At 47.7% G+C, this 18796-nt stretch overlaps 2 protein-coding genes across 3 annotated transcripts in view; one reads left to right on the forward strand and one right to left on the reverse strand.

Moving 5' to 3' along the window:
* Nucleotides 1-314, reverse strand: part of ITIH2 (inter-alpha-trypsin inhibitor heavy chain 2) — a 38635-nt gene extending 38321 nt beyond the window's left edge. The window contains exon 1 of the mRNA XM_073328819.1: nt 231-314. Within this exon, the coding sequence (XP_073184920.1) occupies nt 231-314 (84 nt within the window). The remainder of the gene's footprint in view (nt 1-230) is intronic.
* Nucleotides 315-10693: 10379 nt separating this feature from the next.
* The window catches only part of ITIH5 (inter-alpha-trypsin inhibitor heavy chain 5), a 59064-nt gene continuing 50961 nt past the window's right edge, over nt 10694-18796 (forward strand). Inside the window, exons 1-2 of one of the 2 annotated variants that reach the window (XM_073328826.2) lie at nt 10694-10927; nt 16045-16089. In XM_073328826.2, coding sequence (XP_073184927.2) covers nt 10808-10927; nt 16045-16089 — 165 coding nt within the window. In that variant the 5' untranslated portion in view covers nt 10694-10807. Of the gene's footprint in view, nt 10928-13125; nt 13297-16044; nt 16090-18796 lie in introns of those variants that run through there. The other variant, XM_073328827.2, reaches the window with a different exon arrangement.

The raw sequence follows: 18796 nt of genomic DNA on the forward strand, positions 1-18796 counted from the left end.
AATAGCTACCCCTAATTTAATATAGGCATATTAAAGAGCAATACTGGGAATGGAAGACAAGAAGCTGTTATCCGGACGATACATGATTATAGCAGAAGGAAAAAGAAATTAAGAGGTAGCAGCAAAACTATTAAGAGAAGCAACAGACCTGATCCTGCGCTCATCAGTAGGAGCTCGGATATTGACTTCAGCAAGTGTAACAGGATCAGACCCCCTGTGGAATTACTTACATCTGGGATTTCGTCGATGACGAGATCAAAACTTCGTATTTCAGAAACAACGAATAAAAGCAGAAAGCAAATCAGCTGCTTCATTGTCTCCCTGCTTGCTTCCCAAGAGCTGCTCGCATAGGGGCTGGATAGCGGATCTCTTCTTCTCTGAGCCAAGTTCAAGGAAAAGACTGGAACTTATGCAGTATTTTGAACAAAATTTTGAAATTCTGACTTTGTTCAGGCCCCCGGTAAATATTTACCCTGTAACGCAACCCAGAGCTGAGGGGGCATGGGCGAGGGTTGTGCAAATATGGGTCACGCAGCCATACCCCTGATAACAGCTTAGCACCGGATAGGCTCCATTCTTGCCTTTGGATATTCCTGGAGGGTTTAACTAATTTGTTGCTAGATGCAGGTTTTGGAGAATTGAAAATGGGAAAGATCAAAGTGAAAGCTGACTTGAAATAAATCTGTTTACAGTAAACAAGGCAATAGCCAGTTCTCAAAGATACTGATGGAATAATACTCTGCCCGTCTATGAGGCTGCAAACCCCTGCAAACCCCTGAATGTTCGTAGTAATAGCAGCTGCCAGCCATCCTGAGAAAAAAGGCTCCGCCTGGCTTCTTAGTGAATAAATATTTAATACACACACAAACGTTTACAGACAGCATTCAGAAAATTTCTGAATAACTTCTTAAACAAAACTATTGGACATTAAACTGGTTTTTGTTCCTTCCACCGACGTCCCAGCTTTGTTGCTGTTACATAATTCAGTGCAAAGTTTCAACACTTTTATATTTTAGGACACACAGACAGACATATTGCACTCTGATCTGCTTAACAATGATTTCTCAGTCTCTTTAGTGTGGCCTAAAAAATAAGCATGTATGTCCCCTGGATCCTCTAAAGCCTGAAGAGGATAGCTGCCTCTGAACTGCCCTCCAAACATGTCCACAAGCAACAGCCCAAAGATCCTTGCAGCTAACAGCAGTTGGCTGTCAGGAGGGATGGATCGCTCAATGGTTTGAGCATCAGCCTGCTAAACCCAGGGTTGTGAGTTCAATTCTTGAGGGGGTCGTTTAGAGGTCTGGGGTGAAAAAATTGGGGATTGGTCCTGCTTTGAGCAGGGGGATGGATTTAGGTGACCTTCTGAGGTCCCTTCCAACCCTGATATTCTATGATTTCCAGTGCCCAGACTAAGAAACAACTGTCTTTTGAGTTTCTAGCAAAATAAGGAATCCATGGCCTGTATCCGAAGTGGTAGAGGTATGAGGATACAACAGACACGTCTGTTGCTTCTGCATCAGTCACCCACTAACTCCACAGAGCTGTCTTCAACTTCCATATTTAGAACCTTTTCTCCCTGAGCTTTGATCAACTCAGCTCTCAGATTGTGAATGTGTGGAACCTGCAAGACTCCTTGCTGTGAAATGGAGCCCCCTCCAGGCTCACAGCTTGGGCTGTCACCCCAGGGTAGGTGGGGGCTCCAGCTGTGAGTCCCATGTGGCTGTCAGTGCCCCACAATGCTCCACTTCAGTCCATGCAAGTGCTCCTGGTGAGGACACACACCACTGGAAGAAGGAGAGTAGTGTCGACACCAACATCAGTTGAATTACTGTGGTGGCTGTAGATTGACCTAAATTAAGTTGACCTAATATTGTAGTGTAGACAAGCCCTAAGAGAAGTGAAAAAACAGTAAGGTGAGTTGAAGTGACCCTGCATAGTTGCAGGCCCCCTATATAGCGAGGAATAGGAACCCTAGCGGAAACAAGAGTTGGGGGAAAAGTTTTGGTCAAAACTTCTTTTCAGATAAAAATGCACATTTGGCAACACAAACATTTTGTGACTTTCACCTAATTGTTTAGGAAAAAACCACTCAGAAATAATCAAAATGTTTCATTTCAACATTTGCAGAATAAAATGGTTTGATTTTTTAGTTTGAAACAAAGTTTTCTTTCAAAATTTCCTTTAATTGTAGTTTAAAAAATGCAGAAACCATTTAGAAATGGTCAAAATCAAATGAAACATTTTGATTCTGTCAAAATGTTTTGTTCAGCCTAAACCAATTTTCTGCGTTTACTTTTAAAAATTGCCAACAAACGGAAAAATCTGTTATTCACACAGCTCTAGTATAGACAAGGCTCTGTTAGCTTCCTGCATTTTGACCACCATGCCACCCACAGTTTGGACTGGAGTTATGGATGTTCAGAGTTAGGGATGATCTAAGAAAATCAGGCCAATGTCATTCTAAGTGACCTGTCTCAGGTTGCCCAGAAAGGCAGTCAGAGATGCCAGATCAGACTCTAACCCCTAACTGTTGCGTATTTGAAAACTGGTTTGGAATTGTAAGCTGTCATGTTAATTTGTAAGGGATTTCCTGATTCTGCTTGCAGGCTAGGGGGTTCTTCAGGGAAGCAGGAGATCTGGGCCAAGCAGCTACAGCAGTCACTCTGCAGCCAGATGGCCTAGAACAAGGCAGGGAGAGTTGTACATCTCTGCTTTAGAGAACTGTCTAGTTTGTCTCTCTGTTGTGGGGTTCTTATGTGTTATTCTGGATTCTCAGAAATAAAGTAGTGTTACATTGTAACCTTCCAGCAAGAGCATTTTATGTTTTTATCTAATTTCTCTGTGTGTATGCCCTGAACTTGTAAACTAAGGCCTGGTCTATACACAGCTTTGTATGGGTATAACAATTTCAGCTAGGGGTGTGATTTCTTACCAATATAATTATACCTACACAAGCTTTAGTAAGGACACACTTGTACTGGTACAAAAGTGTAGCTTATTTCCCTTCCTGTATGAAAATAAACTATACCAGCATAATCACCGGGATAATTGCATCCACACCTGGGGCACTGTGCTGCCTGAACTATACTGGGGCAGTTAAAGTGGTACAACTCTTATGTGTAGACAAGACCCTGGTCCTGTAAGCTTGTTCAGCCGGTTTCTTTGAAAACTCAGGGAGACCCTCTGCATAAATCACCATTTAACAGTGTGCAGCATTGGGGCCTAAAGGATTTTCCTTTAAAAACTGACTTCCTGCCTTTCTGTGTTTTACTTTTCCGCCTGTATAAGGCGTTCCCCCCCAAACCATTGTGGGTTAATTCTTATGTGGAAATACCAAACCCATGTGATGTGTAACCACTAGATGGCATGAACTGCTCAAAGATCATTTCCAAAAGAGCCTGGAAATGCTCAGACAAACAGAGCCCAGGGCACTCCGGGAATCTCCATCACTGGAGATTTTTAAGAGCAGGTTAGACAAACACTTGTCAGGGCTGGTCTAATATTTAGTCCCGCCATGAGTGCAGGGGACTGGAGTAGGTGACCTCTGGAGGTCCCTTCCAGTCCTATGAGTCTATGAATGTATTAAACAGAGCTAGATAAACTTTCCAGTTGTGAGAAAAATCTCATAATATACGTAGTTGCTAATTAGATTGTACAAGTCACTACTAAATACTAGCCCTGCTCACCCTCCCTGGGTAAGATTGCAAGACGCACTCCATTCTAGGGGCTAAATTCTATCAGCAAATGCTCATGGACAGCTCCTGGTGAAGTCAATGTGAGTCACGGGTTGTCACAGGATGACTAGCACCTTTAAGAGGTAGTGGGGCCAGCCCCACCTGTGCCTTGCTCAGCTCCCTAAGTGGGAAAAGTTATTGCAGCCACAGGCAGGTAGGTCATATAACTAAATCAGTCTTAGGCCTAGTGATGACAGAGAAGCCAGTGATGACAGAGAGCCAGGGAGGAGACAGTGAGTAGATCATTTGAAAGAGGCTTGCCGGCCGAGGGGGTGAGGAGAGGATTAAAAGGATTGAAAGGGGCCAGCTCTGACACTGGCCAAGAAGGAGAGCAGTGAGACTCCTGACCTATGTGGGGAAGCCTACGAGAAGTATCTTAGGCCGTGCCTGCACTGCAGACCGTTTGCCGCGGTGTTTTGCTATGCACTACAGTGAAAAACAGGCTGCTTCCCTTCTGTGGTGTGTAGCTATGCATGTCAGTGAAAGGCTCTGGCAAGGCCGGGGGAAAGCTGTGGGGAAAGTGTCCAGCAGCAGGGAGCTGCCAGAGCCTTTCCCCACTGCCAGAGTCTTTCTCTGCTGCTGGAGCCTTTCCCTGCAGTGGAATAGAGAGCCAGGTAGGGTACTTACCCACAGGGTTCAGGTGTAATTTGACTCACCTAAGCAGTGCCACACTGCCTACATCGCCATTTATACCATGCTAGGAGGGTGTGTAGTGTATGTATTCTATACACCACCAGAAGGAGTGTGCAGTGGATAGGCACCAATTCTGTAGGTGCTCCAGCCCCGGAGCACTCATGGGAAAAAAACAGTGGGTCCTTAGCACCCACCGTCAGCCCCACTGATCAGCGACTCCCCCTCCCTCACAGCGCCTCCCGCCCACCATGTGTCAACTGTTTAGCGGTGTGCAGGAGGTGCTGGGGGGGGGGAAGGGAAGGAGTGAGAGCAGGATGCGCTCAGGGGAGGGGGTGGAATGGGGGCTGGGAGAGGCGGGGTGGGGATGGAGCAGGGATGGGAAGAGGCGGGGTGGGGATGGGGCTTTGGGGGAAGGGTGGAGTTGGGGCGAGGTGGGGCTCCAGCACCCCCAGGGAAAGTGGAATGTCAGCGCGTATGGTGCAGTGTAGACGTACCCTTACAGAGGCCCTAGAAGGAGGGCTGTAGCACTCCTGGCTCAGGGAGGGGGAATCTACCTGAATTAGCACACGAGGACAGTTGTGAGAACTTTGAATCAAGGGGAAACAAGGGGTGGACTTGAGAGGCTAATCATTAATTGAGAAGCTGTCAGAGACTTAGTAAATGAGACCCCTTCCTAGTGGGAATCTCATTTTAAAGTATTCTGGCCTGGGAGTGACATCCTACAAGAGTCAGACAGGGGAGCAGAGAGCAGCACTCCTGCAGGGCTACGCCATGGCACAAGGCGGGCACCCTACGAGATGGTTGCCTGTCACACTGGTGCTTACATCAGGGCAGACTCTTGCTATAAACACATTATCTTTGCTTGCAGCTGCCTCGAAATCTTCAAAATATCTTTTTTGAAAGGGGTGCTGATGGGTAATTAGGAATTATTTTGCTCACTTCAAACATAAGGCATGATATGAAATGTTCACATTTCCCGTTGTAACCTGTATTTATCTCACAAGGATTTGAAAGGATACAGGAAAGAATGGAATGCATCTGTAGGCCAGCACAAACCTGTTACTGAACTCACTATAGCACAGACATTCCCACTGCCGCAAAATGGGGAGGAACTTCAAAGCCTCCTGATGTGCAAATAAATACATTGCAGTGGCTACCAAATTCTCATCTTTTGCACAGCCACCCTTAAGCGAACTGCAGTAGGATATGCAGTGGCGGGGCAAATAACAGGGGCTGCGTTTTCAGCCTGCGATGGCTTGATGTATAGCACTGTGGCCCAGTATGGTTTGAAGGAGGGCATGTACTGCAACCCAAATAAAACAAAGACCTGAAAGTTTACAGTCCCACAGTTCTGGGTTGTAAAGCACAAAGAGAAAGCAATTCAGGGCATCCATCAGAAATTATTAATCATTCTAATTCTAATTACAATACCCAGAGTAGGTCATACTTTCCACAGTATGCATCCGATGAAGTGAGCTGTAGCTCATGAAAGCTTATGCTCAAATAAATTGGTTAGTCTCTAAGGTGCCACAAGTCCTCCTTTTCTTTTTGCGAATACAGACTAACACGGCTGTTACTCTGAAACCAGAGTAGGTCAGAAACATTCAGATGAAACATTTTTTCACTGGAGTTTCCTGATTTGTTGAAATTGGATTGTTCTGTGGGGATGGTTCAATTTCAGCATATATTCAGCAGACCTGGCCTCCCACACAGGTTTCAAAACCTGACTGGTTTCCTGCCAGCTCACCCACCCGGTTCCTTAACAGACCAGCTGCCAGACTGTCTCAGTGAACCCCAGGGCCTCCAGGATCCATGACTCCAAGACAGCCAGCCAGGGAAGGTGTCATGGTGCAAGGGGTCCCTTTTCATTCTGAATCGGAATGGAGGCAAATTTTGAAATATCGAAATCCTCCAGAAAATGGAATTATCTTTTTCCTCCCAGTGACAATAATAGTAACAAAGAACTACTTAAATTTCCTATAATCATTTTCAGGAACATAGGCATTGCCAGACTGGATCAGACCTAAAGTCCATATAGTCCAATATCTGGTCTTCAACAGCGGCCATATCCAATGCATCATAGGGGATTGGCTTAATCCCAGAAGCATGAGGTTTAATATTATTTTTAATATTAAAAATATCCAATTAATATCCAATTTTTTAAATCCTATTTAATCATGATAACTCTGGATGTTCTATAGATATTCAAATGTCCAATCCCGCTATGAACCTTGCTACTTTCTAGGCCCCAATGATTTCATGTGCCAATGAGTTTCACACTCTAATTATGTGTTGTGTGAAAAAAATATTTCCTTTTCTCAGTTTTGAATTTGAATTCTGGAAATTCCTTGCCATGAAAAAATTGGTGGTTTTGAATTTTGCCCCTATTTGGGACAAATTTTTTTTCAAAAATGAGACGTTTTTCACAGGAGGAGGATTTCCATTTTCCAGCCAGCGCTAATCAGATTTCCCCCATGTATTCTGACCACTATCTATACAAATAAGTACTGTACTTAATATGGCTCCCACCACTGTAGCATCTGGGAACCTCACAATCATGAATGAATTTAAATTGATAACCCACCCCTGTGTTATACTTTATCACTGTCCCCAGCTGACAAATGGAGAATTGCGATACGATGTAGATTAAATTACTCATCCAAAGGGTGTGTCTACCCTGCAAGCCTGGGGTGTGATTGCCCCTCAGATGGATATGCCTGAGTTCACTTTGATCTAGTTAGCTTGCATAATGGAGTAGTGAAACCATAGCAGCCCGGACTATACAAACCCAGCTGGAGCCCTGGAAAATGACTCATGCAGCTAGCTCATGCTGACCCCAGTGCAGGGGTTGCTTCACCATTCCAGTACCTGAGCTAGCTAGATTAAAACCAGTAGGAGTATGTCTACATGAGCTGCACTCACATACTGTGCTGGCAGTGTAGACAAACCCTTAATCACAAAGAGGAAGGCTGTAGTAAAGCAGGGGCTAATCCAGATCGCTGGAGTTCCAGGTAATCACTTAACCACTGCCATTCTTCCTCTCTTTATACGTGTGCATGAATGATATGCTGTCCTTTGTCTGCATATGCAGGTTCTACTAACCGCATTGGAGACTGTTTGGGATTCACAGGCTGCAATGCACTTTGGGGTTCTTGTGCATGAAAAGTGCTGTCTAAATAATCCAAGGCATTACTTACCATAGACTGCCCGCCCCAACATTTATTTAGCCAGCAGAGTGAAAATCAGGGCCCCCCGTTCGGCCTGTGGGTTTGCCTGCCTGTGTAACTGAAGGCGGAGTATGGCTCAGTGTGTGTGTCTGTATGTAAACACAGACAGTTTCATTGAAATAATGCGATCCCTCCTGGATCAGGGAGCGCAGAGGCTTAGTTGTCAGGTCATGCCTTTGCAGAACATTTCTGTTCATACTGGCCACGGACATGCCATGCAATGTAGTGCAGCAAGCCCCCACCCACAGAACTCCTACTGATTTTGCCACGGGTCCTGTAACGGAAGACAGCACCCAACCTGTCTAATGTGAGTAGGTAAGCACGAATAATTGCTTATCTCCACCTTGGATGACATCCCAAGCTGGATGCCAAGCACGTTGGCCCCTAGAAAGAGAACAGCATGTTAGAGGGCGGAGGGAAATGTACTCAGCTATGATCCCCTGCCTCGCGTTCGAACATCAGCCCCACTTTGAGCTTGAACAGCAGATATTGGTGTCATTTAGTGACAGCCTTGGGTGCCTTAGCTGAGGACATGAATACAGACCTAATCACATTAGACATAGCTATATTCTTTCTGGCTTATTGTCTTCAGTCTGTTGGTTACGCTCCCCCAGCCATCCACCCTTTGGCCTGATCCTCTGCTCCTTTACCCAGCTGTAAATCAAGAGTAAATCCAGTGACACACCATTGTGCTTTCTCCCAGGCTGCCTCTCAGGCTTGGGAGGAGCTCTCTGGAAACAAAGTTGGCCACCTTCAAACTTTCCTTTGCTGTGAGGCCTGCAAGTAGCTTGACGGTGGTTATGCATCTGGCGTGCTGAGACCACTTCTGTCATGCTGACAGCACTGTCTCATTGCTTCCCCGTGCTCCCACACCTATTGTCTCTTGTCTTATACTTAAATAGTAACCCTCTTTTTGTTCTGTGTTGTACAGTGCCTAGCCCAGTGGGTCCCGGTCCGTGACAAGGGCTCCAAGGTGCTACCACAAGACAAATACATAAAAATAACAACAAAGTCAAGAAAGACACAGAGGTGTGAAACCAGTGCAGTGGGGCACTATGTGTGCGGGGGGCTAACAGGGCCTGATTTGGATCTCACGCACACTGCTCTTACACCAGTGTACCTCATTTGACTTTTGTGGCGTTACTCCTCATTTACACTGATGTAAGCGAGTTCAGCATCAGGCCTCTCAGGCACAACTTACACCTTCTTTTTTGGCCTTCCCGGTGTGGGAGCTACCCCAGTGTAGACTCAACTAGGGCTGAGTTTAGCCCGGCACTGCAGAGCCTGGTGCAGGGATGGCGGGAGATGGACGGCACCTCCCCAGACTTCGATGCACAATGCACCCACCATTCCTGTCACTGGCAGGGGTCAGAAGGGAGGTCTAGTTGCTGGACCGACTCAGGAGCTGTCGGTTTAATTTGCAGCTCACCCACAGACTCCCTGTAGCTTAATCTACCTTGTGCCTCAGTTCCCTGTCTGTGAAATGAGGATAATACTTTCCTATCTCACAGGGGCGTTGTGAGGATACCGCCCGTAATGGCTGCGAGATGCTCAGGTACTAAGTGACAAGGGCCATGTGTGTACACAGATAAAAAGGTAGGCACAAAGGTCTTGTAGGTTTTTCCTGAAGATGCACCAGCTATTCCACATGCTGCCATATAATGTCTCTGCATCCTGCTCAGGTCCGCTCTGTACTCGGGAGAGTTTTCTTAGGTCACTTGAGTGATTGTGATCTGATTTTATGGAGGTGTTGAGTGATGGCAGTTCCCATAGATGTCCACGGCAGTTTTCCTGGATGCACAGAAAATCCTATATATAGCGCAGGTCAATCAATCCCTCTCATCTTGTGGATGCAACAGGGCGCTGTTACACTGCAGTTATGTGCTGACTGAAACCACTCGAGGGCAGTCCCTTAGCAGGAAGGATGGCCTTGTCATTAAAGCACTGGAGTAGGCCTCTGAATAGCTGGGTTTAATTCCCACCGGTGCCACGAGCTTCCTATGTGACCTTGGGCAAGCCACTTAATCTCTCTGCCTCCATTCCCCATCTATAAAATGGGGACAGTAACGCTTCCTTTCTCCCACTGCTTGTCTATTTTGGTTGTAAGATCTTTGGGGCATGCGCTGTCTCTTACTATGTGTATATACGTGTCCAGCTCTCAGCGCAGCAGGGGCCTACATCGCATCTGGGATCTGTAAGTGCTACTGGAATATAAATAAATCTTCCCCCAAGGTGATAACTCCTGGGCTAAATAAACTCTAGGGCTGAAGGTTTGAAAATCTGGTGGAAGGGAATAATGCCCCGTCCTAGCCAGCTGGCACCCCTGACTGAGCACAGAATGTTTCAGACAGCGGAGAGGTGTGTCTGCTCACAGCCCTTGCTCCCGCAGGGCTCGGGCTCTGCTGAGGCTGAGATCAACTGGGGTTTTAAAGCAACATGATTTTGGACAGGATGGGACGGGGAGGGGCTGTTTGCCACTGGCACAGGAGAAGAGTCGGGAGGTTGGAAGATGGAAGGGGGAGCAGGGCTCTTGTCACTGGGGAAGATTCAGAATAGCTGGCAGGGGACAGCAGGGCTCTTGTTGTTGGCCAGGGCTCGGGGAGAGGAGTCTAGAATTTCTCAGTGCAGGTGCTGACAGGGAATGAGGCGGTTCCAGGGGCTCGATGCATGTTCTGCGGACCAGGGCAGATTCTGGCCAGAGCCCAGTGCAGAGCCACTGGAAGGCCTCCTGTGGCAGATGTCCAGCAGCCCTGGGAGGTGATGGGAGAACAGTAGCTCCTACATACCTATCATGTTCCCTGGGGGGGGGACTGGAGTAACTGGAGTAGGGTGAGGTGCAGCACTTCTGACTGCTCAGACCATCTCCTGGGTGGCAGTGTTGGAGAAGAGCCTGGAGCTACCAGGGTATGACCTGGGCTGGGGATTGGGGAACTCACCAGTGTGTGGCATACGGAGTCAGACCCAGGGCTTCAGGCACTTCTTTTACTCTTTGGTAAAGCGATAGCAAGGAATTCCCAGCCCTGGCTGCGAGCCTGGAAAAGGGGCTGGTCCAGAGATGGGGAGGAGGAGGGGAGGCAGAGGAGAGAGACTCCCGTCAGCTTCTCCTGCAGACTCTTCATCCCAGCCTGCTGCAAGAAGCAGCCCCAACACTGAGAGGGCTTTTCTTCCATCTGGGGTCGGGGGGGGGGGGATCCCCTGGCTGCCCCTTTAACCATGATTTTTCTGCTGTGGCTCTGCTGGGGAGTCTCACTCACCTCTGGGCAGCAGGACTCGGAGCTCCTAGCTAGGTATCTGGAAGAGAGGTTGATGGTGGATTCTAACTTTCCCAACCATGTAAGTTTTAAAGCGATGATTATTTTGTAACATCCAGGGTTGTGTATCTGAGTCATACCAAATGAGTTGCCTGAAGGTTTAATTTAAAGAAATCCTCCTAGGAGTCCTGTGTATCTGTGTTCACCAAGGGCAATCAGGTGAGAGCAGCTTCCAGCACCTTTGCCAGAAGACCCAGGTTACAAGGCAGATGCTGACTATAAGAAAGATTTTCCTAACTTCTCTCCCATTTGTTATAACAAACAAAGAAAGGTATGTGATTTCTGTGTTGAAATTCTGTTTCCCTCGGAATTCCCTGGGTGTTTTCTAACCTTCCTGCCCTCCTGTCTCTAATTTGTCCTGCCTGTTTTGTTATTGATCTAAAGATGGATTGACAGAACTGTGTGGCTGGGATCTGGTTCTCTTGTTCACACTCAGGAGCATCATATAGTTCCACAGGCAAATAATTGTGTGGTAGATTAACCCAGCTATGTTCATTAATGTTCCCATCCCCAGATTAACTGTGGTTTATATTACTGCCATATGTGTATATGGCACTGTGTAAAACCATAAGAAATGGAGAGTAAGACACCACTAGTAACAAATATTTATGCAGTTTCCCCTTCCTTTTATGTTAGAGTTGATGTCGTTAGTTCACGCAAAACTACAGGGTGTGTGTTTGTGTCTTAGCTCCCAATTGCCTTAAATCCCCAATGCAAGTCACCTTTACCGCTTCTCATTACCTCAAACACTTGTCTCCTAAAGCCTCAGGCGTATTCCTTGTGAGACTGGAGCATGTCGCACACACATATATTGGACCTATCTCACCCCACGGTCAGATCTCCAAGGTAGTGAGCTCTGGCGAAGGTTAGTTACTGGCTTGGAGAATTTACGGGGGAAGTCGGTGCTGGGGGAAGTTCATTACTGACACTGAGCCAGTAATGAACATGGTGGTAGAGGGCACTGTGCTGCTGGTGTATCATCTGCCCCTGGATGAAGGAGATAAAGCTGAGGTTCTGGCCGGCTGTGCTAATTAAAGATCCGACGGCACAGTTTGCAAGAATAAGGGAGTTAACCCCAGTGTCCTGGCCAAATTCCAAGTTGAGTAATTCTGACAGTCTGAACGTTGGATGCAGCTTTTTTTCCCGGAAACTCTTGTGCAGCGTTGCTGCTTGCCGCGGAGTCGTTGCTTTTCTGACCCATGCTAGACGAAGGGATCCCCATGCACTGTTAGTATTTCAGCTGATAAAGTGCTTTATAACCCTTTGTGATGAAAGAGGCAATATAGGGGCGAGAAAGGATTATGCCACTGGGTTATGGGGTGGCCTATAGTTACTTTTCTTTTTGTGGGGGAAATTTTTCCATGACTTGTGAGGGACAGTTGCAGGTGGGAGGAAGGATGGTCCAGGGTTAGGTTCCCTGGCTTTAATCCCTTGTTCCCTTACAGACTTCCAGTGTGGCCCTGGGCAAGTCACTTAGCCTCTGTAAAATGGGAATAATAGCACTTCCCTACCTCACAGGGGTGTAGTGAGGATCAATACATTAAAGGCTGTGAGGTACTACTGTAATGGCGGGCCAGAAAAGTACCATGGCCGCATAGAGAAACTTACCTCTGAAAAGTCCCATTAGCAACTGTGATTTGTTTGTGAAATGCCCCAAAGGAGAGATGAGAAGCCATGCAAAAGTCTAGAGTGGTGGGTCAGGCTGAATATTGTATCGTGCTTCTATTTAGTGAATGACGATGCAAACCACTGAAAACACTGAGTAGGGGAAAGCTGCATTCCCTGCTAGGGAGTTACTGAACTTTGAAGCCAGTTTAAGGGGGTGGGGGTAGATGTTCCCCTGGGTCCACTTTTCTTCCCTTTGCCCTCCTGCAGCCACCTCCCCCACCCCCTCCAGCAATTAATCCCTAAAGTCCTAATCTGGCAAACTCTTAAAACACGTGCTGAACTGTGCACTCGTGAGTGGCCCATCAGGGTCACTCTCCTGGGGATAGTTAAGCACATGCACAGATCTTGGCAAGTTCACGGCCTTCCTAACTAATGTGGATTTTATCCACAGATCCAGATCGGAAGATGAATTTTAAAAATTCCTATGTCTCTGAAGTGAAGCAAACAGGGACATAGTCCGGGTGGGTAAAGTTAATCATTTCCCAGCTTCAGGGCTATTTTCAGTCCTGGGGAGAAATAGACTTTTGTGACCATTTGGAATAATGTCACTTAAGAAAAGGGTAATCAAATCTCATGTTTCAGAGAGTAAACTAATGACTGCAGGAGCGTTGGGGGCTGGAGGATATCCCAGCCCTCATTTCTCGCACAACATGCTCTGTGACCCTCCTTCTGTGAAGGGACCACTGCTTAAAGGCAGAACACCGGAGCAGCTGGTCTGATCTGGTAGGACAAATCTGACAATTTTGACATCCCTGGATTGATTTCTGTCACGAGAAAGGTTTTTGTCTGGTTCAAAACTACCTCTTGTTCCCCAGCACATGAAGAGGAAGTGAAAGAAATAGCGGGCATGACCATGACATAAACACAGGATGCTCTAAGAAAGGAGGAAGGGACTCTATAGTTACTACAGTAGATCAAAGAGGCAGGCTGGCTTCTAACTATTCAGCTGCTTTCCCGGTTATGTTGTCTCTGTTATTCTGGGTAGTTCTGATTTACTTTCACAGCAGATAAATAGGGACAAAGTCACCCAAGTGCTGCATGACTTAGATTTTTCTGACTTGAGGCAGGATGTTTTGGCTGCATAGGTGGCATGTAATGGAGGCTGGGGGAGGCTAAGCCTCCCCAAACATTGTGCCACTGTGGCAGGGATGAGGGGAGGCAGTGGCAGATTACTGTACGGGCCCATGGGGCCTGTGCCCAGGGGCCCTGGCCAATTTGGGGCCCCTGGAAAAATCTCTCCCCTGCCACGGCCTCAGAAAGGAGCTAGCGGGGATGTGGCCTTGGAGGGAAGAGGCGGAGTGGGGACAGAACAGGGGTGGGGCCATGGGTGGAATGGGGCGGGGCTGTGGGTGGAAGGGGAGGAATGGGGTGGGGCCATAGGTGGGGTGGTGGCCATGGGGTGGTGCCATGGTCCCGCTGGGGCTGAGAGCTGGACCCTGGCTGGGGCTGAACTCTCAGCCCGCCTCCGTGGGCCTGACTGAGCTCTCAGCACCCCACTCCCTGCCCCAGCCAGGGCCATGGGGGCGGGGCTGAGAGCAGCGAGTGGGGTGTGGCCTCGGCCGGAAGAGGTGGGGCAGAGAGCTAGCCTTCCCAAGAAGAAGCTTCACTTGCTGCCCATGATTGGCTGTGTGTTATTAGCCTGCTGCACTGGGCGGAATTTCGCCCCCAAACAGCATCTCGCCACTTCCATAAAATCACAGGAATTTTGGCTGAGACTGAATTCCTCTCTGTACCTACAGAATAGGTTCAGCCTGCCAAGCAGCAATGTGTGCTTCTCCTGCTGATGTCACTCATCTCTGATCTGGAGGGGCTATCTCTTGATAGATCTCTTAGTGATAGTTTAGTCTCCCCAGCCCATTCAGTGCTTGGCCCTTCTACTAAGATTGCCGGCAAGGCTATCAGTTCGTATCTATTGCCTCAGTGATGATTTTTCTGGTATGGGACAACTGTTCACTGGGTGCTGGAATAATACCACTAGACTCATTCCAAGTGTGCATCTCAAAGGTTATTAGATGATAGCAGCTTTGGGCCACTACTAGGATGTGTTGGATTTGAACCAACTCTTCAGAGATAGAAGATTTTATCTGACTATCGATAGGAACATAAGGATTGCTCTGCTGTATGAGAACAATGGTCCATCTAGTCCAATATCCTGTTTTTGAATGTGATTAGTACCAGATACCTCAGAGGTAAGGGCTAGAAATCCCGCAGTAGGAAGTTATGGGATAACTTGCATACATGGAAAGTTTCTTCCTGACCCACATCAGATAGAGGTGGTCTTATGCCCTGAAGCATGAGGGTTTATATCCCTTCCAAAACTTTCTTTTTGACTTAAGTCTCCTGAGTGCCCCGCTTTCCCGTATACTACCATTTAGCAAGATGTTGGTCAAAGCAATGGATGAGAAAAGAGTAAAAGGTCTAACACTGGAGACTGTTTCACTTCTCCTCTGTGCTCTTTTTAGCTTTCCAACAGTTGATGTAAACAGAAGTAAATTTTTTCTCTTTGGCAAGAAAATCTGTTATGTTAGTGTCAAATATCAAGGATAAAAAGTGTCATTGCTCTCCTTTCTGTCTGGAGTTTCACCAGCATTTTAATAAACAGAGTGATTTCTTTGCATTAAGGCTATCCTGGTACTAAGTGATTTTGGGACTGGCTTTGAAGACATCGAGACACCACATCTGCACTGCTATCCTTAAACCAATGGAGAGGGACTGCCACTTTGCTAGTGAAGGGTGTATTTTTATGGATTTTTTTCTCCCCTGTAGATTCTAATTTGGGACTTACACAGCATACAGCCGAGCCAGCAAAGCTGTTGCAGCTGGTGGAGACTGATACAATGGATGTGATTGTGTTGGAGCTGCGGCTGGCACTTTGTTTCACAATCAGCCTGATGGCTGGTTTTAAAAAGCCTTGCTCCATCGCTTACTAGGCAACGATAGCTTCCCAGTGACAGGTGTTAATGTTGATAAAACTTAGCCAGAGAGCGGGTTTTCAGGTGATGTAAATCAACATAGCTCCATTCAAACTGATGGTGCTATGCCAGCTGAGAACCTAACACTCTATGTGGCTTTAGGCTAGTCAAATAACTGCTCCGTGCCTCAGTTTCCCCAGCTATGATCTGGGTACAATAATAAGCACATAATTACCCATGGCCCTTGTGTTTCAGTACACAGTCCCTCCACCCCCGCACCCTCCGCATGTAACATGCTGCTTTGAAAAGCACTCGGCGACACCTTGCCTGGGAAAACCAAATTCCATTCCACAGCTTTGATCTGTGGGTCTGTTGTAATTTTTTTTTTAAGTTTAATCTTAACAAAAGGGTCGCTTAACCCCGGCTGCGTGAAAACAATTGCACTAACCAATGTCTGGATCAACTCCACTGCATTTTTTTTAAACAACTGACAAATCTTCCTTTCGTGAACTTGAAAGGGGCAAGGCACGAGTTACAATATTTACTTAACCCTTTGCAGGTGGCGCGCAGAGTCCCAAGACAGAGTCGATTTCTGCAGAGGCTGGTATGTATCCTGTAAATTCCTGTCATTTATCCACACAGCAGGTATCACATGAGTAGTGGCAATTGAAGCATGTCCCAACACTGCCCCTCAATCTTCTTCTGCCTGTATCTGTAGAAACAAGGATGAACATTGCTTAGTCTGAGTCCAGCTGGGATCCAGCCTCTCTGCTGTGCCATCCAGCCAGATAGTCAATCATTGGTAAATATGGTGGTGGTGGCGGCGATGTGGCCACTTATCCACTGAGCCTGGGAGTAACACGTCTCACATACTGTAGGCTAGCCATCAGACAGCAACAGCTGTCAATCACTATGATCCTCAGCCAGGTTTGAACCAGCAGCATAGAGGGGAATGGGTCTGTATCCCTGGAATGACCCAGTCTTGTTTCTTACTTTTAATAAGAATTAGACACTAGGTCAAGTTGTTTTGATCCAAGCAACCACCGCCAGTGAAAACGCAGGCGTATATTTACGGCTCTCTTCATACTTCCCAGCACTTGAGGTAAGCAGGAATAAAATCCTCTGTTTGGCAAGTTTCAGAGGGGCAGCCGTGTTAGTCTGTATCAGCAGAAAGAACGAGGAGTACTTGTGGCACCTTAGAGACGAACAAATTTATTTGAGCATAAGCTTTCGTGGGCTACAGCCCACTTCATCAGATGCATGTATTTTCCACTGCATGCATCTGATGAAGTGGGCTTTAGCCCACGAAGCTTATGTCCAAATAAATTTGTTAGTCTCTAAGGTGCCACAAGTACTCCTCGTTCTTTCTGTTTGGCAAGAAAATCTTTTCTCTCATGACAGAGAAACGCCTTGAAAAAACAGCGCCTCACCCTGCGAAATAGCAGCACTCTCATCCGCTCCCTCTGAGTGCACCCGTGTTTGTTTTTGAAAAGGAATGGTTTCCTGAATGTCTCTCCTCATCTTCCTAAGGGGCTTTAATAACAAGGAGTGTAGAAAACAAAACAGGGAGTGCACATGGACACAGCTATAGGTCAGAATTTCATGCAGTAAGAAGTTGTGCAAGAACTCTAGGGAATACAGAAGATTTTCAGACAGGAACTTGGGCTGAACGCCAGCCCAGAGCCTAGCCACCTGGTTTGAAACTACCTCAGCACCTCTCCGCTACTGTTCACACAAAGAGCAACATGCTGCTTGCAGGTCTGGGTGGATGAGTCAGCAGTTTCTCCTCTCCAGCTGGAGGGAGAGAGCTGTGTGTCTGTGTCTGTCTCTCCGACCGTCTGTTCAGCAGGATAGGGGTTGCCGATTTTGGTTACACGTATTCCTGGAGGTTTCATGCCTTGACATAATCTTTAATTAAAGATTAATCTTTAATTCCTGGAGACGCCAGGACAATCCTGGAGGGTTGGCAACCCTACAGCAGGGACCTCTACCATCCAAAGGGGGAAAACCTTGAATGCAGGTTTCCCTTTGTGGTTGACCTGAGACCTGCAGCTGTTCCAAGTTATAAGCGGTAGCCCCCCTGCCCTCAATAGCGTTCGAAGGCATTTGAGGCTTCAGATGAATCCAGGTGAAACTCAGTGGTTTTGTCTCAGTTTTGCTGCTGCGTTTGGGGAAGGTTTTGAAGCTGACCTTCAAAGAGAAAGTCAGGACGGCAGTGCGAGCCCAGGAGGTTCGAAACTAAAGAAGATGTTGCACCTTGTGTGGCTCTAAATTATAACAGTTCCCCCCTCTACTCTTTACTTCCGCTTCTGATTGGCCATCCAATTCCTTATTGGAGTCACTTGCCACCCCAATAATAGCCAGTTAAATATTCAGAACATCATGGGTGGCGTGTGACTCCCGCATTTGGGGAGGCTCGGCCTAAGCGTTGTGGCCCCACCCCCGCTCTGCCCTGAGGCCCGCCCCCTGCTCTGCCCTCATTTGGCCTCCTCCCCCACAGGCCCCGCCCACACTCCCGCCCCACTCTGCCCCGGCCCCAGCCCCCACTCGGCCCCCTCCCGCGAGGGCCCCCCCACCTGCTGCTCGTGCCTCTCTGCTCCCTCCCCCAAAGGGGTCCCCCTGCTGGCTACGCATGCCTCTCTGCCCCCTCCCTCTAGGGGCCCCCTGCCGCGCATGACTCTCTACCTCTCAGGAGGTGAAGAGGTGCGAGCAGCGGGCGGGGGAAGAGGGGATCACATGGGAAATAGTGGACAAGCACGAGAGCCGGGTGGGGGGGCGTCACTGGGGAGAAGCATGAGAGGTGGGTGGCGGGGGTCCACAGGGGAAGAAGCAAAGCATGGCAGAGTGAGGGCAGGGCCATGGGAGAAGCATGGGAGCAGGGCTCCGGGGCGTGGTGTATGCGGGGCTACGGCCTGGACGCCATTTTGGAGGCAGCACTCCAGGGGAGGCTGAGCCTCCCCTGGCCTATTATACCCGCCGCCCATGCAGAACATCGAATGAAAGGACCCACAGAGAACTAGTTGAATTTAGAAATGGGCCTGAACCAAAACTCCAGATCAGAATTTCCCTCACCTGGCACTTTAGGGGAATGAGATTCTAAGGCCCCGTCTATATTAGGCAAATTCACATTGATGTAACTACTTCCATGCATTTACACCAGTGCAACACTTAATGCAGATGCCCTGAGCCACTGCTAAGCAAGGGGTTACATGGATGCAGAGTAAATCAGAACTTTGCCAGACCTGGATTCTTGCAGGTGCTCCCTTCCTTTATAATGATCAAGTCTGGAGTGTTCCAAAGTCAGCCCAAAA

Source organism: Lepidochelys kempii, chromosome 1 (genome assembly GCF_965140285.1).
Source record: "Lepidochelys kempii isolate rLepKem1 chromosome 1, rLepKem1.hap1, whole genome shotgun sequence".
NCBI lineage: Eukaryota > Metazoa > Chordata > Testudines > Cheloniidae > Lepidochelys > Lepidochelys kempii.